This window comes from Microcebus murinus, chromosome 13 (assembly GCF_040939455.1).
Source record: "Microcebus murinus isolate Inina chromosome 13, M.murinus_Inina_mat1.0, whole genome shotgun sequence".
Classification (NCBI taxonomy): Eukaryota; Metazoa; Chordata; class Mammalia; order Primates; family Cheirogaleidae; genus Microcebus; species Microcebus murinus.
In genome coordinates, this window is record NC_134116.1 from 3400120 (window position 1) to 3425880 (window position 25761).

The 25761-nt window shown below is 36.5% G+C and overlaps 2 protein-coding genes across 2 annotated transcripts; both read right to left on the reverse strand.

The window, feature by feature from the left end:
• Positions 1-4420: 4420 nt before the first annotated feature.
• On the reverse strand, positions 4421-5385 carry LOC105867753 (olfactory receptor 2L8). The gene has a single exon (XM_012758103.2). The coding sequence runs from the start codon at positions 5357-5359 to the stop codon at positions 4421-4423; it is 939 nt and encodes a 312-aa protein (XP_012613557.2). The 5' UTR covers positions 5360-5385.
• Positions 5386-19584: 14199 nt separating this feature from the next.
• On the reverse strand, positions 19585-20891 carry LOC105867759 (tetratricopeptide repeat protein 33). The gene is given in 2 exon segments (XM_012758107.3): positions 19585-20136; positions 20139-20891. Coding segments are annotated over 2 exon segments (786 nt in total). The 5' UTR covers positions 20737-20891; the 3' UTR covers positions 19585-19948.
• Positions 20892-25761: the final 4870 nt, after the last annotated feature.

Genomic DNA, 25761 nt, shown 5'->3' on the forward strand with positions numbered 1-25761 from the left:
TATTTTTAGTTTCCAGAGAAACCTCCATATTGTTTTCCATACTGGCTGCATTTACTTACATTCCTGCCAACTGTATTCAAATGTTCCCTTTTCTCCATATCTTCACCAACAATTGTCCTGTCTTTCTGAAAGTAGTCATTCAAACAGTTGTGAGGCAGTATCTCATCGTGGCTGATCAATGTTGACAAGCATTTTTTATTTTTACTATATATGTTGGCCATTTTATGTCTTCTTTTTTATTTCAGAATATTACAGGAGTACAAACATTTAGGTTACATATATTGCTTTTGCCCCACCTGAGTCAGAGTTACAAATATGTCCATCCCCCACATGGTATGCATAGAACATAGTAGATGTGACTATACTCATGTCTTTCTCCCTCATCCCACCTTCCTGCCACCCAATAAATGTTACCACTATATGTGCACATAGGTGTTGATCAATTAATACCAACTTGAATGTGAGTACATGTGGTGCTTGTTTTTACATTTCTGTGATATTTCACTTATGAGAATATGCTACAGCTTTATCCAGGATATTACAAAAAGTGCTAGATCACCATTGTTTTTTGTAGCTGAGTAGAACTCCATGATACATATATATTGCATTTTATTAATCCACTCATGTATTGATGGGCACTTGAGTTGTTTCCACATCTTTGCAGTTGTGAATTGTATTGCTATAAACATTCAAGTACAGATGTCTTTCTTATAGAATGTCTTTTTTTTTTTCCTTTGGGTAGATGCCCAGTAATGGGATTGCTGGATCAAATGGTAATTCTCTTTATAGCTCTTCGAGGCATCTCCATGTTACTTTCCATAGAGGTTGTACTAATTAGCAGTCCCACCAGCTATGTAAGAATGTTCCAATCTCCCCACATCCATGCCAATATTTATTGTTTTGGGACTTTTTGATTGAGCCTGTCTAACTGGAGTTAGGTGATATCTCATTGTGGCTTTGATTTGCATTTCCCTGCTAATTAGAGATGTTGAACATTTTTTCATATGTTTATTGGCCATTAGTCTGTGTTCTTTTGCGAAGTTTCTGTTCATGTCCTTTGCCCATTTTTTGATAGGGTTGTTTGATATTTTTCTTGCTGATTTTCCTGAGTCATATATAGATTCTAGTTATCAGTCCTTTATCAGATGTGTAGCATGCAAATATTTTCTCCCATTCTGTAGGTTGTCTCTTTGATTCCATAATAGTCTCCTTGACTGTGCTGAAGTTTTTTTGTTTTTTTTTTTGGATCAAGTACTATTTATTTATTTTTGTTGTCACTGTGATTGCCTTTGTAGTCTTCTTCATAAATTCTTTCTCTAGGCCAATGCCTATAAGAGTTTTTCCAACATTTTTCTCTACAATTCTTATAGTTGCATCCATCATGAGTCAATTTTTGTGAGAGGTGAGAGGCTTTGATCCTGTTTCTGTCTTCTACATGTGGCTATCCTAGTTTCCCAGCACCATTTTTTGAATAAGAGTTCTTTCCCCCAGTGTATGTTTTTGTCTGCTTTGTGAAAGATCAGATGGCTATATGAAGATGGTTGTATATCTCTGTTCTCAGTTCTGTTCCATTGGTCTATGTCTTTGTTCTTTTGCCAGTGAAATGCTGTTTTAGTTACTATAGCCTTGTAGTATAGCTTAAAGTCTGGTAAATTGATAGTTAGTATAGCCTTGTAGTATAGCTTGAAGTCTGGTAAATTGATATCTCCCAATTTGTTCTTTTTGCTTAAAATTCCTTTTTCTATACAGGCTCTTCTCTGGTTCCATGTGAAACACAGAATTATTTTTTTAGATCTGTAAAAATCATGATGGTATTTTAGTAAGGATTACATTGCATCTGTACATCACTTTGGATAGTACAGGTATTTTAACAACATTGATTCTGCCAATACACGAGTATGCTATGGTTTTTCATCTGCTTAAGTCCTGTGCTATTTTTTTCCTCAGTGTCTCATAATTGTCTTTGTAGAGGTCTTTCACCTCCTTAGTTAAACATATTCCTAGGTATTTTATTTTCTTTTTTCCTATTATGAAAGATATTGAATGTTTGATTTGGTTCTCAATTTGACTGTGGTTCATGTATATGACTGTTACTGATTTGTGTACATTGATTTTGTAAACTGAGATTCTGCTGAATTTGTTTATCAATTCTAGTAGTCTTATGACAGAATCTTTGGGGTTTCCTAGTTATAAAATCATATTGTAAGCAAAGAGTGATAGTTTAACCTCTTCTGCCCCCATTTGGATGCTCTTGATTTCCTTCTCTTTTCTGATTGTGTTGGCTATGACTTCAAGGACTATGTTGAATAGAAGTGGTGATAGAGAGTAACCTTCTCTGGTTACAGTTCTAAGTGGGAATATTTTCTGTTTTTACCCATTCAGTATGAAGTTCATTGGGGGTTTGCCATACATGGCTTTTATCATTTTGAGGTAACTCCCATCTATGCCATTTTGCTAATTATTCTTATCATAGAAGGGTGCTGAGTGCTGTTGAATGCTTTTTCTGCATTTATTGAGAGGATCGTATAATTTTGTTTTTACTTCTGTTTATGTGGTGAATTATATTTATACATCTGCATATGTTGAACCATCCCTGCATCACTGTGATGAACTCCCAACCTCAAGTGACCCTTCCACCTCGGCCTCCCAGAGTGCTAGGATTATAGGTGTGAGCCACCATGCTCAGCCAATATTGGAAATATTTAGAAAAACATGCTCCTTAAGTGTCATCAACTACAGATATATAGTAATTTTTATTTTGAAATAATTTCTCAGAAATTTATCATAATATTTTTATGGCTTATAAAAACACCTCATTGTCCCAGTAACATAAACAAAAAGATTATTTTTAAAATTCAAAATCATTAAGAATCATGACCTAGCATGTATCATGAATTAGTAGTAGCATTTTAAATTATATTGATTGAAAATGACATCACTAACAGTATGTATTTGTATGTTCTTAAGAGAATGTGAGCCAGAAAAATCTTATGATCAATGAATATATCATATGCTAAAATATTGTTATTTGTTATCTATAAAATTATGACACCAGAATGTTTGTAATTTTATTGCATTTTATATCTAGTACATTTATTTTATTTATTTATTTCATCATATTATGGAGGTACACATATTGTTAGGGTTACAAATATTGCCTTTGCCCCCCTCCCCCCTATGTGTCCAATTTATTTTAAAAAGTCTTTATGTTTTCATATCTTCAATTGCATTTATCATTGCTCATTGAACAATGAGTTCTAAAATTTTGTTTTTGCATTGGATCCTGCAAATTATGTAGAGTCCTTAACCCAGCTCCTTCCTGAGATGCTTCAGAGAGTGAAGAGTATTTCTATAAATGATACTGCTGGGCAATTACAGCATTTCACACAGTAAGTTCACCTAGGCCAAGGCACTATTATTAGATGTAATGGTAAAATATATTTAGGGAAGTGATGGAGCAGTAATATCAATGAATAAAATGTGCCCATAGATATTTTCCCAATTCCTTTCAGTGGAAGTATGAGATGTAGTGAGTGGAAAATAAAACCCCAATTGACAGATATTACTTAATACCAGAGGTACAGTGGCTATTTAGGATGTAAGCAGAGTGTGTGCTGAGTGAGAGAGAGGATGGTGGGGATTGCCTTGACATTTCTAGTTCCAACTGATTAGATAAAAACTTGACCCACTTATCTTATAATTAACCTATGATCATTCCTGATCTCTGTTGGCACCTCCTAATAATTGTTGATCTGAGATATCCCTGATGTTAAATCACTTTGGTAGGATTTGTTCCCTTACCAGAAGCATAGATTTTTCCAATGCCACCCAGAGTGGTAAAAGGACTTCAGAAACTCTGATGAGCTCTCTGCTAAATCCCCATAATAATAAGTTCCCTAAATTGAAAGAAGGAACAACTGGTACAGGCAAATGAAGGGTCTCCTACAAGTAACCTACATATGAGCCTGTATGAGAAAAACAAGAAATAATATGATGCCATTCAATTAAGTCTAATCACTCAGAAAACATTTATTTTTCTGTTTTACACAAAAAAACAAGTAATAAATTGAGAGTAATCAGAAAATAAATTGAAAATAATTTTAAAAATGGTATACTGAATGCCAACTGCAGTTAGGCAACTTTTGTTTTCATTTCTACATGGCAAGAAAAACAATTATCATTGACACTATAATAGTAAAACCCAAATACTTTCAAAATTGAGAGATGAAGCTAAATGAAGGAAAAAAAGTTGTTTGAAATTGCATGTATACTTGTGAGACACTTTTGTCCAGATATGAGTGACTTTCCTCTTCTCTAGATTATTTTTAGTTCCTGCTCTATTCATAAAATGATAATTGGAAGTACTATACAGTTTCACAGATGTGAATCTGGGGCCTGGGGACAGAGGCAGAAAGTGTGTCTACATTTTCACAGAGCAGATTCTCTGAATCACTCTTCTCAGGGCCCCCATCACCTCCCTGTTTCTTAGGCTGTAGATGATAGGGTTGAGCATTGGGGTGAGGATGGTGTAGAAAACAGCCAGAGCCTTGTCCTCTGTTGGAGATCGGAGGGATCTTGGGCGTAGGTAGGTGTAAGCAAAAGGAGCATAGTAGAATGTCACCACAGTGAGGTGGGTGCTACAGGTTGAATAGGCCTTTGTCCTGCCTTCTGCTGAGTGCATGCGGTAGACAGCAAAGAGGACCTGACCATAGGAACAGGCAATAACAATGAATGGAAACACAAGAAAGATTACGGTGCTCAAAAATACTGTGCACTCATAGGCCCAGGTGTCCATGCAGGCCAGAGACAACATGGCTGGGACGTCACAGAAGAAATGATTAATGGCCCTCGATCGGCAATAAGGCATATGGAGTGTATATACAGTGTGGGCACAAGCGTTGATCGAGCCCATTATCCAAGATCCTGTTATCATCAGCACACACACTCTTTTGCTCATACGGACGGGATAGTGGAGAGGAAAGCAAATGGCCACATAACGATCGTAGGCCATAGATGTCAGGAGCAGTGCTTCTGCACCTCCTAACGTCAGAAAGAAGAAACTCTGAACCCCACATCCAATGAAGGAGATGGACTTGTTTCCAAACAGAAAACCAGAAGCCATCTTGGGGACAATGGTGGAGATGTAATTGATGTCAATGAGGGAGAGCTGACTAAGTAAGAAATACATGGGTGTGTGGAGGTGGGTATCCAGGAGGATGAGGAGGATCATGGACTGGTTGCCAATTAGAGCCATTAGGAAAATTAGAACTATGAGAATGAAGAGAAAAAGGCCAATTCTTGATGGTGGGAACAGCCCCAACAAGATGAAATCAGTTGATGTTTGATTATAATACTCCATGGGGCATTCATATGATATTTCCTAAGGTAGAGAGAAGAGTACGCAGGTTAAGTCCAGTATCCCTCTTTATTCACAGAGAATATGTTCTGTGAGTCCTAGTATATGCCTGAAACTGGAGATAGGACTGAAAAAACATACACTGTTTTTTCCTATGCTTACATATTCTATGCATACATATTCCTACACATACATACATGATAAAGTTCAGTCTATAAATTCAGCATTACAATAACTAACAATAAAATAGAATAATTAAAAGAATAAGCCATTATAAAAGTTATGTACATGAGGTCTCTCTTTCTCTTTCTCTGTCTCTCTTAAAATATGTAATTGTACTGTACTCACCCTTCTCTTTCTTGTGATGATGAGAGATGATAAAGTGCCTACATGATGAAATAAAGTCAGGTAAATAATGTACCTATTGTGGTGTACACTTCAGCTACTGCTGAAAGCCAATTTAAAATATATAAATTGTTCCTTGCTGGAACTTTCTGTATGATATTTTTCAGGTCATAGTTGATCATAGGTAACCAAATCCATGGAAAGCAAAACAGTGAAATAGAGGATCTCCATTATAGAAGTGAAGCCAATTTTTAAAAATTTCTTATTTTAGACTGTTAATTATTCATAAAATTTTACAGCTCTTAAATGAAAAACTTATCTTACCTATTTTGAAAAACAAAATCTTTCTTATTCAGTGTTTAATATTTTATAAGACAAATACCTATGACTTAATTTTTAAATAAATATGTAAATTTTAAGAATAAAACATTTCTATTACAGCTTCAATAGGATAAAAACATTTTAATAACTGACACTAATTCACACATCACCAAAGGCAGATGTTATACTCTAAACATATGCGTAGAAATTCAATGTAAATTCACACATTATAGATCCATATTATAAGTTAACATTACCCTTAAGAGAGAATTTTTCTTCCATATTCTTTAAGACTTTAATCCTGAAACTACAGCAGCCTATCACTCATTTTCAGGAAGTTCATTTCCTTTTTAAGTGGTCTTTGCACAACAATGCCAAGTTAAACTTTCTTTAAGTTGGGTATCATTTAATTCTTCTATTTAGAAATCTTGAATGAATCCTTATTGCCAAGAACATGTTATACAAAGTCCTATTAACTCATACTCTTAATTTTCAATGTTCACCAAAATCCATTTTCTTTTATCTCCTCATCTAATTTCAGAATATTCTGGTTAAAGCAGATCCTTTACTGAATAGGTATGTATCAATGCCATGTTCATTTTAGCTTCCATGTCTATGCTCAAGCTCTCCCCAAATACGATGTGCATTCAGTCTCTTTGCTTCTCTCATTCTTAGGTAACATCATATATTGCCTTCTGGATCCTTCAGAAGAAGTAATGTGGATAGAGAAATGGTAAGTTACCTAATGAAGAAAGGGGAAATAGCATGCTGAGAGCCTTCTGGATAGAGGTGGGTAGGAGAATTTGACTCCAGATAAAAGATATCAGTGAAAAACTTTGCACAGTATGCCTAAAAGGGCTGTAGTGTTTTGCTCTTAAATATGATTCTAGAGTCAAAGATCATCAGACTTTTAAGGAAGTGGACATGAAAGAGTAATATCCACACAGTGTGTATACAAAAATGCACACATACAAACATGCACACTCACACACACTCATACACATATGTACATGGAGTTAAAATGATCAGAAAAATGCAGAAACATAATGATTTTCTTTTTTTTCCTTTTATTTTATTATATTTTCAGGGTACAAATATTGTTAGGGTTACATATATTGCCCCTGCCCTTCTTCCCCCCCAGCCGCCCACCTTACCAAAACATTAAGCGTGTCCTTCCCCCATGTGGTGCACATCGCACCTATTTTGTAAGTATATATCCTTCACCTCCTCCCCCCTCCCATCTGTCCACCACCCGATAAAAGTTTTCTTCCCCCTTTTTTTTTGATCTTTGGGTTACATTGTATATCTTTGCCTTTCCCTACGAAGGGTTAGAGGTATTCCCTTCCCCCCCACACACAATGCTCGCCACAACCCTAAGATGTGTCTCTCCCCCTCCCCCAAACCCTGGTGAGCACTACCACTATTTGAGAACCATAGTTTTAATCTGTCAGTACCAATTAGATGGCAAGTAGATGTGGAGCCCATTTTCTTGATCTTGTGTCTCCTCACTTTGGATAACAGGCTTAAGCTTAATACAGGATAGCATAAACGGTGCTAGCTCGCTGTCATTTCTTAGAATTGAGTAGTATTCCATTGTGAGCATACACCAAATTTTGATTATCCACTCATGAATTGATGGACACTTGGATTGTTTCCATGATCTTACAATAGTTAATTGTGAAGCCATAAACATTCAGGTACAGATGTCTTTATAGTAGAATGTCTTGTACTCTTTTGGGTAGATGCCCAACAATACTACTGCTGGTTTGAATGGTATTTCTATTTCTAGCTGTTTGAGGTATCTCCAAATTCTTTTCCACACAGGTTGCACTAATCTGCAGTCCCACCAGCAGTGTAAGAGTGTTCCTGTCTCTCCATATCCTCGCCAGCATTTGTTGTTTTGGGATTTCTTGATACAGGCCATTCTCACTGGTGTTAGATGGTATCTCATTGTGGTTTTGATTTGCATTTCTCCGATGATTAGAGATGTTGAGCATTTTTTTATGTTTTCAGGCCATTATTCTGTCTTCTTTGGAGAAGTTTCTGTTCATTTCCATTGCCCATTTCATGATGGGGTTGTTTGATTTTTTTCTTGCTTATTCTTTTAAGTTCTAGATAGATTCTTGTTATTAGACCTTTATCAGAAGTGTAGAGAGCGAATATTTTCTCCCACTCTGGGTTGTCTGTTTGCTCTAATGATGGTTTCTTTAGCTGTGCAGAAACTTTTTAATTTGATAAGATCCCATTTGTTTATTTTTGATGCAGCGGTGATTGCTTTGGGGCTCTTCCTCAAAAATTCTTTGCCTAGACCAATGTCTGATAGGGTTTTCCCAACGTCTTCTTCTGGGATTCTTAAAGTTTCATGCCTTAGGTTTAAATCTGTTATCCGTTTTGAGTGAATTTTTGTGAGAGGTGAGAGGTAGGGATCCTGTTTCAATCTTCTGCATGTAGCTAACCAGTTTTCCCAGGACCATTTATTGAAGAGGGATTCTTTTTCCCATTGTATATTTTTGTCTGCTTTATCAAAGATTAGGTTGCCGTATACTGATGGTTTCATCTCTGGTATCCCAGATAGATTCCAGATATCAATGCTTCTGCTCTTGTACCAGTACCAGGCTTATTTAACTATTATTGCTTTATAGTAAAGCTTGAAGTCAGGAAGACTGATGCCTCCCAGTTTGTTTTTCATACTTAAGATTGCTTTGGCTATAAGAGGTTTCTTCTGGTTCCATACAAAGTGCAGAATTATTTTTTCTAGATGTGTAAAGAATGCTGGTGATATTTTGATGGGGATTGCATTGATTCTGTAGATAACTTTAGGTAATATGGACATTTTAACGATATTGATTCTACCAATCCATGAACAAGGTAGATTTTTCCATCTGTTCAAATCATCTGCAATTTCTTTTTAGTGTTTCACAGTTCTACTTGTATAAATCTTTTGTATCTTTCATTAAGTATACTCCTAGATATGACATTGATTTTCTTGAATTAATAATTCATATCTTCAGAGAAGAATGAGATGTTATGAAATGCACAAAATGAATATCATTGGCTTTATTAAAGGAAGAACATTTTTCTTATGTAAAAATAAATCTGAATAGGTTATTTTTATCCCTTTTATTTTATTTTTTATGCATGAAAATAGCTATAAGTAACTTATTTTTTGCCTATTAAAACATTTCCCTTGCCTTTGCTAGTTACCCTAAAATTGTGCAATCCAGGTGTCGGTATTATGACATTATACACAGGAGGAAAGAGCAAGTATGAAAATTTCTGGTGATGGTTTCATAGTAAACCATAGTAAAAAAACAAGCCTTCAACCTGTACTATGTGCCACATGGAAGGAAAGAGAGATGCATGAACTTGCTTTGACTGTCTCTACCCACTGGCACCTGGACTGTGTCAGAATTTTTTCCAGGATTACACTGGATTTAACCTTCATAACAAGCTCTTCAGGTGAATATAACCACCTTGACATTTCACATATGACAAAACTGGGATTCATAGATGTTAAATGAACTTCCTTAGATCCCCAGCTGTTAATGTGTATACATACACACACGTGCATATCTATATATAAAGATTATATATATGACTACATACACACATATATACACATGTACACATATATATATTATACATACATAAATGAATATAAATTTATATAAAGTTTTTTTAAATGCATGGTCTAGTTTGTCTCTCAAATATCTTTAAGCAATAAATCTAGATAAGGGTGGCTTACTTTTTAATCACCCAAAACAAAATGAAAAAGAAAAGAAAAAAAGAAAAAATAAATTAAAGTTATTAAAATAAAATTCTATATAGGTGTGAAAAGGTTCAAAAAGTATATAAAACATTTTTAGACACAAATATGATTATTTTAATGTTTAAAATGTACTCTTTTCTGTGCTTCTATTTAAAATTAAAAATGAGATACTGAAAAATGGCACATTTTATTGATTCATATATGTGTAGAATGTATAGGTTATTTTCCAATATAGTCTTATTATCACAGGATGAATAACTGACTTGCAGAGGTTTGAGAGCCAACAGAGACCCAGTGATAGAGTTGGGAACCTCTCAAGGCGAGACATGCAGTTTTCCACTGAAGCACAGATTTTTTCCCCTATACTCGCCTCAGCTCCTTAGAAAAGGTCAGCCTCAGCGCATCAAAAGAAGCTGGTCAGAATCTGCGTGTCTATAATAAGAATTATCCAACATTGCCATCAGTTATCTAGAATCCCAGTCAGTGACACAGAGGAATGTCCTATGGGTCTAGACAGGATAGTTCTCTGCAGTGTCCTTGCATGGAGTCCTAGAGGAGATTCCTTCTCCTTTCCACAACAGATTTTACTGAAGGAGAGACGCAGAGTACATCATGGTTTATATCATTTGACTCACTTAGAAGTAACTAATCTTATTTAATATTAAACCACTGTTTATTTTCAATTGTTGTGAAGGGCATAAAGTTGAAGAACCATAATTTTTCCATGGTATAAAGAAGTCTAGAATATACAGTGAATATTTGTTTGTGTGTATATGTGTTTCTAAATTATATATTTCCATGAGATTCCACAGTGTTGCATCAGCATTAATAGATAGGTAGATAGCTAAGTAAGTGGATAGATATGGATAGACAGAAACTGATTACAAAAATATAGCTCTTGAATGTTGTTTTGGAATGAGGATGGGCTTATTTTGATTCATTTTACAAGTTCACTGGAAACAATCTATATTTAAAAGTAGATCTACTTCTAGCTCTTAACTGGATATGTAACCCTTTGTTGGTGAATTCAACTCTCTGACCCTATATTTTATATTTAGGACAGAGGTAGGGGCACACGGGTTATCGCAAGTTATTAATATCTATGAGATAATATGTGGTGGACACCTATTACATGACTGGGCATAAGACATTATTGCAGTGTAGCTGCAAATTTTAACATCCTCATCATTATCACTGCTATCCCCATCAATATACTTGCTATAACTTGTCATCCACTATGATTGTACAATAATATAGTTTTCAAGCTGCTTCCACATAGTAGGCCCACTTGATTCTCAAAAAAGTTCTACCTGGTTCTAATGTAAATATTACTATTATTTTACTGGAAGTTTACATATGTACAGGAAGTAAAAAATAAATAAATTGTAAAGGTTAACAGCATAAAACACTACAATTTGTCACAAATTGGGTGTAAAAACAAAATATGGATAACTATAACACAGCCACTAATCATATGGTTACCTGCATCATTTCCCAGAAGATGTCTTTTCATCGTAAAAAACACGATTGCACTACAGACTGATAATTTTAACCATTCTTATTTTGCCTTTATTTTAAGTTCCATGTGATATTTTCATTTAAAAATAGCAGTAGTAGTTTCCAGGTATTTAAATAAAAAGAGTGGATTCATATAAGGTAAGATAGGCAGCAGGAAGCAGCAATAAGATTATAATGGGCATAATATAACACTCATCACTTAAGGCAAAATGGACAAAACAAAGTAAACAAACAAAGCACAGTGAAGTAGGAAATATGGAATGCTGCCTTCTGTAATCTTCATGGTGAGTTTGTATTCTTCAGTTTCACATAAGCCCATCAAAAGCATACTGTATTTTGTGGCCCTATCTCTTTATTGACCATAATCTCCCTTTCCACCTAGAGAACACGTTTATGAATTAGATCTAGAACCACTTTCTCTTATCTTTACTTCATACTCCAGGATTTCTGATCAACAGTGCTGTGAAAATACAGTCACTTGCCTCCAATTTAACTTCCAATCTATTTCAGGATCAAAGTTCTCTCAGGCACTAGACAAAGAATACATTCCTCAATGTGATCAATAAAAGTAAAAAATATAATTAGAATGAGTACCTTTTATTGTGTCTCCATTTTCAAAAACTTACTGCCTTGGCTAGCTGACTGCAATCCTATGGTTGTGATCTGAACAAAGTCATTTTTCTGAGTAAACTTCCTGAATATTTTCTAAACATATGGATATATCCACCTCTCATACCTACACTTCTGAGTTGAGAGACCTTCTTGGAGACTCAGCAGCAACCATGATATCAGCCTTTCTTTATCTGGACAATGAGTTTAATGCTTTTTTTGCTGGTATTCACTTGGGGAATGTCCTCTGAGACTTGGGCAGTCTAGGCTAAATCATTAATAACAGAGGATGGCCTTAGGCCAAGGTTGAGGAATGGGTTCTGATAATGTATTATATATTTCCAGGTGTGCCAAGGGTCAATTCAGTGGGGAAAGAAATAAACATATTTAGTCAGATTATCCCAATATTATTGTGTCTCTAATATTTTATGAAATGCTGTATTTTATATGTTGCCATTCTATACATACACAGTAATAATATGTCTGCATATATTAATTTAAAAAAATTATTTCTCCTATAGCATTTGAGTTCAAATGCATACATTAATTTCTTACCCAGTTCAGTTTATATTGGCAATAAGATTTAGTACATTAATATGGAATGAGGTTAATTTAGTAAAAACATAAATAGAAATTACTAAAATTTCACATATCTCAACATTATCTTTAATATATTTTTAGGTATTATATATGTTCAAATTGTTTTCTTTCTTTTGGAAATGCCCATTAAATTATGAAATAATTTTATCTCATTGAAATTTATAACAAAAATGATGCTGTCACTGAAGATGGTGGACTAATATTTAGAAAATATTCAATAATTAAATTTTTATTACACACAATACCCTCAGTGTTCTTGAATTTCTTGTGGTTTCCAGGAAATGAATTAATTATACCTTCTACTTGGCAATAAATAACATTGGTCCATATTAAATTTTTTTACTGTTTAAGAAGTATTTGAATTTAAAAAGAATGTATTTATTGTTTATTGGCACATTGTAATTGTACATATTTATGGGGTACAATTTAATATTTTGATAGATATATATGTTGTATGATGATACAGTCAGGGTAATTAGTGTGTGTTCCTGAAAAACACAATAACCAAAATTCTAAGCACACAGATGTTTGAACAATCAAAATGATGAATAATTTCTTTGGTGAGTTTAAAAACTCTTATGAATATGAAAGTAGGTGCCACATCTAGTACACTCAGTGGACTGAGAAATAAAAGGAATTTTTATCTGAGGAAATTAGCCCCCTTTAAATTATCAGGCCCAGAGAGGAACAAAAATGAGAAGGTAGTCGCATCCCACCAATATTGCCTCCCTGAGGTAAGTCTTATAATTTATATTTCAAATATACCCGCTATATGGACTCTAGACTGAGTGTTGCCACCAATGCTATGAATTAGCCTAACAGTGCCATTTGCTGGCACCATCACTCATATCCTATAGTTCAACAATGTATAGACAATGACTAATCATTGTTATTTCTGTAAACCAATGATATTACTCACAAACAACCTTTAAATCACTCCCTTTCCTGATTGCCTCTATCTGTCAAACACTTGAGACACTTCCTTTGTTCTCTAGAACACGCCCCAAGGCAACTTGGAAGTGTTTCCAGGCTATTGTCCTCAACCTTGCCCCCCCCCAACTCTTTATCTATATTAATTTTACCTCAGTCTCTTTCTTTAGATAGATAGCTCAGTATTTACATCTTGTGTAGAAGACAAAGCTCACTTGTGCTGAAAGAGGAAGTAAGAATCTTTCTTTGATGTGGGAAGACAGGCTTGGAGAGAATTTCTATAGAAAAGAAAGACTTTTCAGGTCACACCTCAAAACTACCCAGTGTGAAACCAAAGAAGCCTGTGGTGGGGATCTTGGAGCAGCACCATCTTCAGGAGACCATGTGACAATGCACAGGGTAACCATAGTAGGGTAGGCAGGCCAGGGTGGCTCTGAGCTCAGATAGAGAGGTACTGAGGGAGTCCTGTGAGCTCCTGCCCAACCCCAGGAAGCCCAGTGAAGGAGAGGATCCTGAACTACCCTGTTCTCCCAAGAAATGCTGTGAAAGAAGGTATGATCAGGAATTGAGAAACACCTCAGACTTCCTCAGAAGAAACCACAAAACCAAGCATAGAGTGGGCCACAACTTGGTTTATCCTGAAGGAAAAGATGAGAGTAAGGAATTTAAACTGAGCTGTTTATTTTTAATTTTTTAATTTTTGTGTTCAGCCAATCTGAATTATTTATTAAATCACACAGAGCTTTAAGTACATAATCATACTTACTAATTTTGAAAAATAAGTCCTATTATATTGTAAGGGCCTGGTTGCAGCCCAAAGCTCCTGGCTCACTTGTGCGAGCCCGGATAACAGAAAATTGGCCCAGGGGAGGAGTAATCGGCTTCTGGAAACTGCTAGCTTGGGGCCCAAAGGTAGAGCTATCGGCTAAACGCATATTTCTGCTTCTGAGAATCGCTTGCTTGCAGCTAGACGCATGGGCACGGTGCCAGATAAGGGAGAAAGGCCCCTTGCTGCCAGCGGGCTACCAGTCCACCAATCATTTTAAAGACTAACACGCACAATCAGCTTGTGCAGCGCGGGTGTTCAAGAGAGAGGGGGGATAAAAGGGCAGCCCCAGCTTTGGTCAGGGTCCTTGCCTGTAAGAGCGACCACTGCGCTGGCACTCTAGGGACTGGACCCTGGCTAGCCAGAAAATAAAGCTCCTCTTGAGTGATTGCATCCTTGGTGTCTTTGTTCGTCTGCCTGGCGGGGTGCAGGAAGCCGGTCCCTAACAATATGTCCCAAAGATATAAGAAACAGGAGATAAACATGTACATCTAAGTCTTTGGTAAAGAAGATGAGGACAGTGGTACATACCTATAATCCCAACAACTACGGGACTGAGACAGGAGGACTCCTTGACCTCAGAGGATTGAGATAAGGTTGAGAAACATAGCAAGTGCCCATCTCAAAAAAAGTTAAAGGATCTTTGAACTAATGAAAGAAAATTATTTCCATGTATATGGAATAAGATATGGATCAGTTATTATCCTTTCTACAGAGACATGTATATTCTAAGATATGTTTTACTAATGAATTAAGATATCTGATAAAGAAAAGCCTCTATTTTTCCACAAATTATGGTCCAGATTGTGTGAAATCATAATCAAATTTTACTCTCTCTCTTCGCTTTGTTCTTAGTGAACACATTGCAACCTGATTCTGATTATTATGTGGAACTACAATGGGCTAAGAATAAGAAAAACCTGCTTTGAGGTGCACATAGTTTGATGTAGAACAGGTACCAAATAAGCAAGAACTGGGCATATGAAGAAGAAAAGAGCAAGCCAGTGATGGTTGACAGATAATGGTGCAAGAACTGATAGTAATAAAGAGATTATTACAGAGGGGGTGGTGCAAGATGGTGGAAGAATAACACCGTCAGACAGAGTATCTCTGCAAAAAAGACAGATTCTAGCAGAAATTAGAGGAAAGAAGCAAGAAGACGAGCATACAGCGGACGAGGGCAGGAAGAAGGGGTACCTGAGACCCCGGGAGGCTCCACGGGAGGAGGCTGTGGAGGAGAACAGGAGGCTGAGACCACCAGAGCAGCCCGGAGACCAGGAGCAAGGGCAGTTGGATTTGCTGTTTCCCCTCCCCTGCATTTGGGACTGCTGGTGGGCTCCCCAGCGGGTGGAGAGACCTGCAGACACCAGCCCAGGGACCGCTGCTACCAGCCAGCGGTGAGCCTATAGCAGATGTGGCGCCAGGTTCCCAACTTCCTCAGGGCACCTCCATGTGCACAGACCTGAGCCGCACAGCAGGCGCCATATTCCCTCCTCCTCCACTCCGCCGACCCTACCCGCAGCTGCCCAGAGAGACAATACAGCCACCAGCCAGAGGCACCTCCAGGGAATGGGACCTTCCCTTTTGGGACCCTACAGCTGACTCAGGGGAACTCAGACTGTGAGCTCCCTACCCGCCCGCCCTCCCAGGTGCTGCTGGCACGGTGTTCCCAGGAGAACGGTGCCGACTCAGAGGCTGAGAGACATAGACCCAGCTTGGGCTCCCTGTGGGTGAATTGGGACTGGAAATCCTCCCCCTGGTGGGGATACAGTTTGAACTCTGGGACCCAGAGGTCGGACCTGCAGACCAGATCCCCTGCACCGAGGGCTAGCATTGCCCGGGGCACAGAAGGGTTATACATGAACAGCCTACGGAGGTGTGTGTGCCTCCAGGGGCGGATCGGCATCCTAGAGGGCAACCCTCCTCCCAGGAGGAGGCCATGCGCCCAACCCAGGTGGCGTTCCTTTACAGGGAACCTCCCCGCCAGCATCACAGTCCGGGGAGGCCTGGTGGCTTGTGGTCTGTCCTGCTGGCAGAGGCCCAGGAGTAGCTGCGGAGTTGGGGAGGGTGGAAAGAAGACAGGCCCGCTCCAGACTGCCGGTCTCAGACAGCCCCACCCCCACATCATGTTGTCTTTGTTTTTGCTTCTGTTTATGTGGTGAATTGCATTTATAGATTTAAGTATGTTGAACCATCCCTGCATCCCTGGGATGAAGCCCACTTGGTCGTGGTGGATTATTTTTTTGATTAGCGTCTGGATTCGGTTAGCTAAGATTTTGTTGAAAATTTTTGCATCTATATTCATTAGGGATATTGGTCAGTAGTTTTCTTTTTTTGTTGCATCCTTTCCTGGTTTCGGTATCAGAGTAATATTCGCTTCATAAAAGGTGTCGGGGAGGTTTCCGCTCTTCTCGATGTTGTGGAATAGTTTCTGCAAGATAGGTACTAGTTCTTCTTTGTAGGTATGGTAAAATTCAGGTGTGAAGCCATCTGGACGGAGACTTTTCTTTTTAGGGAGATTTTTAATTGCTGTTTCTATTTCAGCTGTTGAGATTGGTCTGTTCAGGGAATCTATTTCTTCCTGGTTGAGCCTAGGGAGGCTGTGTGTTTCTAGAAATTTGTCCATTTCCTCCACATTTTCCAGTTTGTGTGCATAAAGATTTTTGAAGTATTCATAAACTGTATCTTGTATCTCTTTGGGATCAGTTGTGATATCTCCTTTTTTATTCCTGATGGAGCTTATTAGAGATTTCTCTTTTCTGCTTTTCGTTAGCTTAGCCAATGGTGTGTCAATTTTGTTTATTTTTTCAAAGAACCAACTTTTTGTTTTATTAATCTCCTGAATAGCTTCTCTGTTTTCAATTTTGTTTAGTTCTGATTTGATCTTGTTGATTTCACTTCTTCTGCTGAGTTTGGGGTTGGTCTGTTTTTCTTTTTCCAGCTCTTTGAGTCGTTTCATTAGATTGTCTATTTGTGATCTTCTTGTCTTTTGGTTATAGGCATTTATGGAGATAAACTTTCCTCTCAGAACTGCTTTAGCTGTGTCCCAGAGGAGTTGATAACTTGTCTCTCCATTGTCATTTTCTTCATAGAACTTTTTTATTTCCGTCTTGATTTCTTCATTTACGAAGTAATCATTTAGTAGGAGATTGTTTAATTTCCACGTTTTTGTGTAGAAATGTGAGTTTCTGTTAGGGTTGATTTCTAGTTTTATTCCACTGTGATCTGAGAAGGTACATGGTATGATTTCTATTTTTTTAAATTTCTTGAGATTTTCTTTGTGTCCTAGGATATGGTCAATCTTAGAGAATGTCCCGTGAGCTGATGAGAAGAACGTATATTCAGTGGATTTTGGGTAGAATGTTCTGTAGATGTCTGTCAGACCCAATTGTTCTAGAGTTTTGTTTACGTCCATTATTTCTTTATTAATTTTCTGTTTGGAGGATCTTTCTCGTGCCGTCAGTGGGGTGTTGAAATCTCCGGCGATTATGGAGTTGCTATTAATCCATTTGCTTAGCTCCAGTAAGGTTTGCTTTATGAATCTGGGTGCACCTAAGTTGGGTGCATATATATTTAAAATTGTTATCTCTTCTTGTTGGACTGTGGCCTTCACCATTATATAATGACCCTCTTTGTCTTTCACTACTTTTGTTGGTTTAAAAACTAAATCGTCTGAAATTAGAACTGCCACACCAGCCTTCTTTTGGCTTCTATTTGCTTGGAATATTGATCTCCACCCTTTTATTTTTAGTCTATATGCATCCTTGCAGGTTAGATGTGTTTCCTGAAGACAGCATATACTTGTCCTGTATTTTCTTATCCATTCAGCCAGCCTATGTTTCTTGAGTGGAGAGTTTAAGCCATTCACATTTATTGAGAGAACTGATAGGTAAGGTAGATTACTGATCATTCTGTTGGGTTGGATGTTGTTGCTATGATTTCTGTCTTGAGCCATTGTAATATCTGGCCTTTAATATAGAAAAAACTATTTATTCACAAATTACACAAAAAACAACCATCCATTACTCAAAACAACATATCAAATGTTAAGTATTCACTTCTCTAGATAACTATCTACCTTTTGAGAATTTTCCTTATTAAACAAAATAATATTTGTTTTTTTGGATCACTCTGAAACTGACCTTTAATTTAACCAGAGCTAAATTTCTGATGATATAATTTAGGGTAAAAATATACTTTTCAAGGCAAGCGCTGACTTCTCCAATTCTGAAAAGAAAAAGATACGCATTGCAATAAAACAAAATTTTGGAAACTCATTCTCATAAAAATGTAGACCATTGCTTATATGCTCCAACCATGTTAGGTAAGATCCTTAACATAAAGTAGCCTACTTTCATCTCTAACAAAGATAAAATTAATTTTCCACCAATAATATCTTCCTGAGTATCAGAAATTACAGTATCCATAGTTCTTTATAACTGTACTACAATATATAGATATAAAAATAAATTAGCAACAACACTATTGATTTGTGAATGTGATTGTGGCTTTTCAACAAAATATTTAACATAGTCTTCTCATAAGCACAGAATTGTACTACAAATCACATTCCAGTTTCTATGTATTTTGTGTTTCAGTTACTTACTCATTGACACATCTAATAACATCCTTAAACTTTTTTATTTTTAGAAAGATGCCATTTAGCTACTTAAAATTGTAATTATTTTTCATTTCACTAAGTATTTCTAAAAAAGTTATCTAGAAAAGTAATTCCAAATCATCAACTGGAAAGTTACAAGCAAGACATAAGCTGTCTTCAGGGTTTTTTAAGCTTTTAAAATTAAAGAAAAGAAAATACTGCTTTTGACTGGGATGATACAGCAATACAATTTATCATGACCTATCTGTAAAAGCCATTCATTTTAAAAATGACTCACTTGTGGTAAGGACTACTCTACCTACTATAACAACTGAAAAAAATCATTCTGCATACTCCACACATCTAACAAATACTGAAGGAGAAAACTATTATTGTCATACCTTTAAAGTCAAAATCGAAACACAAATCAGAAGAGATATTTCAGAAAATGTTCAGAATGTACACATCTGCATGCATTTTCAGCCAAACTTTCAAAGATTTCACATATAACCAAATGACACCTTTGAATCAAAATGAAACGTCAAAAATATTAAAGCTTTATGACAGACTTACTCTTATGAAGCAAGAAAAATGAAAGAATGAATAGTAACAACAGTATATTTCTTGGAAGGAAAGATATCACACACTTCCCTTATCACAAAACAAAAGTGAGCCAACATTTTAATAACATTAGCCATCAAGTTATTCACTATTTAAGAATATATTTTTCAAGTTGTCTTTAAAGTTGCCATCAAGTTATCCACTATTTAAGAATACACTTTTCAAGTTGCCTTTAAAACATACTCACTTATATATTCAGATTACATTAAGTTTATTAATCAAAAGCGAGTTTATTCAGAATTCTAATCTTAAGAAGTATAAATCATAACTTATCAAGACATAGTCCAAACACTATTAATAATTCTACCATTTAGTTTTTGTATGCCTCATCTGATAAACTTATTTTTTACAAACAAGAGTTTTGCCCTCTATCTCCACAGTAAATGTCCCTATATCTAAATTTTAAGTGGCAATCAAAAAGATTCAAACAATTCCTCCATTATGCACACTGCTTCATCGGGCTTTGATAAAAACAGAGCCATCTGGTGGTGTAGCACCATCTTCCTTCTCGGTTACAGTCTCTACAGTCCCAGAAGCAGACACAATAACCATTGTTTTATTTGCCAAAACTGTCTTCTGTTTTTCAGCAATAGCAGCACAAACAGCGACAATCTCATCACTTTCAAAGTCATAGTCTGGATCGACTTCGGTGAAAAATGTGCTACTTCAGCTGGTGCTTCACTTTTTTTAATCTTCTGTGCTACTTTCTGTTGTTCCTGGAGCGTTCTTGCCCAAGAGAGGTCTTCTTTCTATATTTCGGGGTTCATTGGATGGATGTGAAGAGCCACTTGAAAACTTCGAATAGCCAGGATTCTCTCTCCCAATCCAAGCTGAGCACGTCCCAAAGTTTGCCAAGACTCCCATGAATGTGGATTTCGCTGAACAGCCATTTCGGCTGCATGCACTGCTGGGAACATTTCATGAAGAGACATTAGGACCTGTGATTTCATCTCATACAGGGTAGCATCATTTGGGGTTAACTGTAATGCTTCATCCCACTTCTGAATTGCTTCACGGTATCTTTTATTTTCAGCCAAACTGGCTCCTTCATCCTTCAGCTGTTTACTTTTCTCAGCAGAGCCTTCAAGGAGAACTTCTTTCCTACGTTTAATGGCATGAAGCCAGTTACCTTCATCATTTTCAGCCACATCCTTCTCATCAGCAGCTTCAGCCTCAAACTGCTGGGAAGTGACCTTTGAGACCTTCTCACCAATCTTCCTCTTCCACCCAAAAGAAGCCATTCTTCGTGCCCCGGCTGTGCCAGACCCCGTCGCGTTTCAACTCTGACTTCTGAAGCTCCTTTCTTCCCTAAAGCAACACCCACTCGCCTCGTTTTCCTCGTTTTCCTCCTCTTCCTCCGCTTCCACCGCCAACCCGGCAGCCCCAGCTACCTAATAATCACTCCCGCGATCCCGTGTTTACATTGCTGCCCTCATTGTGGTTTTGATTTGCATTTCTCTAATGATTAGAGATGTCGAACATTTTTTTTATATGTTTGCAGGCCATTATTCTGTCTTCTTTGGAGAAGTTTCTGTTCATTTCCATTGCCCATTCATGATGGGGTTGTTTGATGTTTTCTTGTTTATTCTTTTAAGTTCTAGATAGATTCTTGTTATTAGACTTTTATCAGAAGTGTAGAGAGCGAATATTTTCTCCCATTCTGTGGGTTGTCTATTTGCTCTATTGATCATTTCTTTGGGAGTGCAGAAACTTTTTAATTTGATAAGATCCCATTTGTTTATTTTTGATGCAGCAGTGATTGCCTTGGGGTCTTCCTCATAAATTCTTTGCCTAGACCAATGTCTGATAGGGTTTTCCCAACATCTTCTTCTAGGATTCTTAAAGTTTCATGTCTTAGGTTTAGGTCTGTTATCCATCTTGAGTGAATTTTTGTGAGGGGTGAGAGGTTGGGGTCCTGATTTGCACTTCTTCATATTGTTAACCAGTTTTCCCAGCACCATTTATTGGAGATAGAATATTTTCCCCATAGTATAATTTTGTCTGTTTTATGAAAGATTAGGTTACTGTATACAGATGGTTTGATCTTTGGAATCTCAGATCTATTCCAGATATCGATGTTTCTGTTCTTGTGCCAGTACCAGGAAGATTTTACTATTATTGCCTTATAGTACAGCTTGAAGTCAGGAAGACTGATCCCTCCCAGTTTGTTCTTTTTACTTAAGATTGCTTTGGCTATGCGTGGTTTTCTCTGGTTCCATACAAAGCAAAAGATTATTTTTTCTAGATCTGTAAAGAATGCTGGTGGTATTTTGATGGAAATTGCATTGATTCTGTAGATCACCTTAGGTAATATTGACATTTTAACAATATTGATTCTTCCAAGCTATGAGGATGATAGATTTTTTCCATCTGTTTAAATCATCTGCAATTTCTTTTTTTAGTGTTTCATAGTTCTCCTTGTATAAATTGTTCATATCTCTCGTTAGATATACTCCTAGGTATTTTATTTTCCTTGGAGCTATAGTAAAGGGTATTGCATTTTTTATTTGAATTTCTGCTTGATGGGTTTTGGCATATATGAATGCTTCTGATTTATGTATATTGATTTTATACCCTGAAACTTTTCTGAATTCATTTATCATGAATATAGATGCAAAAATCCTAAACAAAATTTTAGCAAATAGAATTCAGCAGCATATCAAAAAAATAATTCACCATGACCAAGTGGGGTTTATGCCTGGCATTCAAGGATGGTTCAATATATGCAAGTCTATAAATGCAATCCACTTTATAAATAAAGTCAAGAACAAAGATTATCTGATTCTGTCAATAGATGCAGAAAAAGCATTTGATAAAGTCCAACATACCTTTATGATAAAAACCCTTAACAAAATAGGCATAGATGGCCCTTTCCTTATTATCAAATCCATTTATGACACACCAATGGCTAACATCATTCTAAATGGAGAAAAATTGAAATCATTCCCCCTTCAAATTGGAACTAGACAAGGATGTCCACTTTCTCCCCTCCTATTCAACATAGTGCTCGAAGTCTTAGCTATAGCAATCAGGCATGAGAGGGGTATTAAGGGCATCCAAGTTGGGTCAGATGAGATCAAACTCTCACTCTTCGCTGATGATATGATATTATACTTAGAAAACCCCATGGACTCATCCAAGAGACTCCTAGATCAGAGCAATCTTAAGTAAAAAGAACAAACTGGGAGTTATCAATCTACCAGACTTCAAGCTGTACTACAAGGCTACAGTAATTAAAATAGCATATTACTGGCACTAGAACAGAGACATAGACTTTTGGAACAGGACTGAGAATCCAGAGATGAAACCATCTGCATATGGTAATCTAATCTTTGACAAAGCAGACAAAACTATACGCTGTGGAAAAGAATATCTTTTCAATAAATGGTGCTGGGAAAACTGGATAGCTACACGCAGAAGATTCAAACTGGATCCCCACCTCTCACCTCTTACAAAAATGGAAGGGGAAGGGGGAAAGGGCAATATACATAACCTTAACATTTGTACTCCCATAATATGCTGAAATAAAAAATAGTCAATTAAAGATGGATAACAGACTTAAACCTAAGGCATGAAACCTTAAGAATTCTAGAAGAAGATGTTGGGAAGATACTTTCAGACATCAGCACAGTCAAAGAATGTTTGAAGAAGACCCCCAAAGCAATCACAGCAGCAACAAAAATAAATAAATGGGATCTGATCAAATTAAAAAGCTTATGCACAGCCAAAGGATCTATCATTACAGTGAATAGACAGCCTAGAGAATGGGAGAAAATATTTGCTCTCTACACATTCAATAAAGGGCTGATAACAAGAATCTATCTAGAAGTTAAAAAAAATCAACAAGAAAAAATCAAAGAACTCCATCAATAAATGGGCAAAGGAAATAAACAGAAAATTTTCAAAAGAAGACAGAATAATACCAGCAAACATATTAAAAAATGCTCAACATGTCTAATCATTAGATAAATGCAAATCAAAACCTTTATATTTAATATTCAAATTAGGATGTGCTTTTCTATTTCTGAAAAAAAAAAAAAAAGCAACCCACCATTGGTATTTTGGTAGAGATTGAACTGAATCTATAGAAGACTTTGCGTAATACTGTCATCTTATTGTTAAGATTTTCTATCTGTGAACTTGGGATGTTTTTCCATTAATTCCTGCATTCTTTAATTTATTTCAAAAAATTACTTTGCTAATTTTCTTACTATATTCATACTGACTATTATTACTATATTCATACTGACTATTTCTTCATGATTCTGAATCAGTAGACCTTGTGTTTCTAGGAATTTATTCCATTTACTCAAGGTTATATAATTTGTTGATGGATGCTTATTTACAGCACACTTCTAATGGTGTTTATTTCTATGAAATTGACAATAATGTCCCTACTCTCATTTTGCTTTTTAGTGTTTTGAGTCTTTCCTCTTTTTCTTTGTCAATCTAGCTAAAATTATGTCAATTTCCAAAAAAAAAAATCCAAATTTTTGTTTTTTATTTGTTCTCCATTGTTTTCCTATTGCCTGTCTCTGTTCTAATCTTTATTATTATTTTCTTTGTGGTAACTTTGGGTTTAACTTGTTTTTTTTCTATCTAATTCCTTAAGAAGTAAAGTTAGTGATTGATTTGGGACCTTTCTTTTTTTTTCTTTTCCTTTTTTCTTTCTTTTTTTTTCTTTTAGTGTATTATGGGGGTACAAGTCTTAAGGTTACTTATATTGCCCATGCACCCCTCCCACCGCGAGTAAGAGCTTCAAGCATGTCCATCCCCCAAACATTGCACATCTTACTCGTGGTGGTTGTATGTACCCATTCTCTCCTCCCCGCTCCCACCCTCTCGACACCCGATAAATGTTACTCCTATATGTCCACTTAAGTGTTGATCAGTTAATACCAATTTGCTGGTGAGTACATGTGGTGCTGGTTTTTCCACTCTTGAGATACTTCACTTAGTAGAGTGGGTTCCAGCTGTATCCAGGAATATACAAGAGGTTTTCTATCACCACTGTGTCTTAAAGCTGAGTAGTATTCCATGGTATACATATATCACATTTTATTAATCCACTCATGAATTGATAGGCACTTAGGTTGTTTCCACAGCTTTTCAATCGTTAATTGTGCTGCTATAAACATTCAAGGGCAGGTGTCTTTTGCATAAAGTGACTTTTGATCTTTTGGGTAGATGCCCAGTAGTGGAATTGGTGGATCAAATGGTAGATCTACTTGTATTGCTTTGAGGTATCTCCATATTGCTTTCCACAGAGGTTGAACTAGTTTGCAGTCCCACCAGCAGTGTAGGAGTGTTCCTCTCTCTCACCATCCACGCCAGCATTTGTTGTTTGGGGACTTTTTGATAAAGGCCATTCTCACTGGAGTTAAGTGATATCTCAGTGTGGTTTTGATTTGCATTTCCCTGATGATTAGAGATGTTGAACATTTTTTCATATGTTTGTTGGCCTTCATTCTGTCTTCTTTTGAGAAGTTTCTGTTCATGTCCTTTGCCCATTTTTTGATGGGGTTGTTTGATTTTTCTTGCTGATTTTCCTGAGTTCTAAATAGATTCTAGTTATCAGCCCTTTATCAGATGTGTAGCTTGCAAAAATTTTCTCCCATTCTATGGGTTGTCTGTTTACTCTCTTGACAGTTTCTTTGGCTGTGAAGAAGCTTTTTAATTTCATTAGGTCCCATTTGTTTATTTTTGTTGCTGTTGTGATTGGCTTTGGGAACTTCTTCATAAATTCTTTGACTAGGCCAATGTCTAGAAGAGTATTTCCAACATTTTCCTATAGGATTCTAATAGTTTCACACCTAAGGTTCAAGTCTTTTACCTAGCATGAGTTGATTTTTGTGAGAGGTGAAAGGTGTGGGTCTTGTTTCAGTCTTCTACATGTGACTACCCAGTTTTCTCAGCATCATTTATTGAATAAGGATTATTTTCTCCAGTGTATGTTTTTATCTGCTTTGTCAAAGATTAGTTGGCTTTATGAGGATGGTTTTATATCTGGGTTCTCTGTTCTGTTCCACTGGTCAATGTCCCTGTTCTTGTGCCAGTAAAAAGATGTTTTAATAACTGTAGTCTTGTAGTATAGTTTGAAGTCTGGTAAATTGATACCTCCTATTTTGTTTTTATTGCCTGGGATTGATTTTGCTATACGGGGTCTTCTCTGGTTCCATATGAAGTGTAAAATTATTTTTTCTGTATCTGTGAAAAATGATGATGATATTTTTATAGGGATTGTGTTGACTCTGTAGGTCACTTTA

Coding starts and splice junctions, on each gene's coding strand:
- LOC105867753 (XM_012758103.2), bottom strand. CDS start 5,359: ATGGAGTATTATAATCAAACATCAACTGATTTCATCTTGTTGGGGCTG.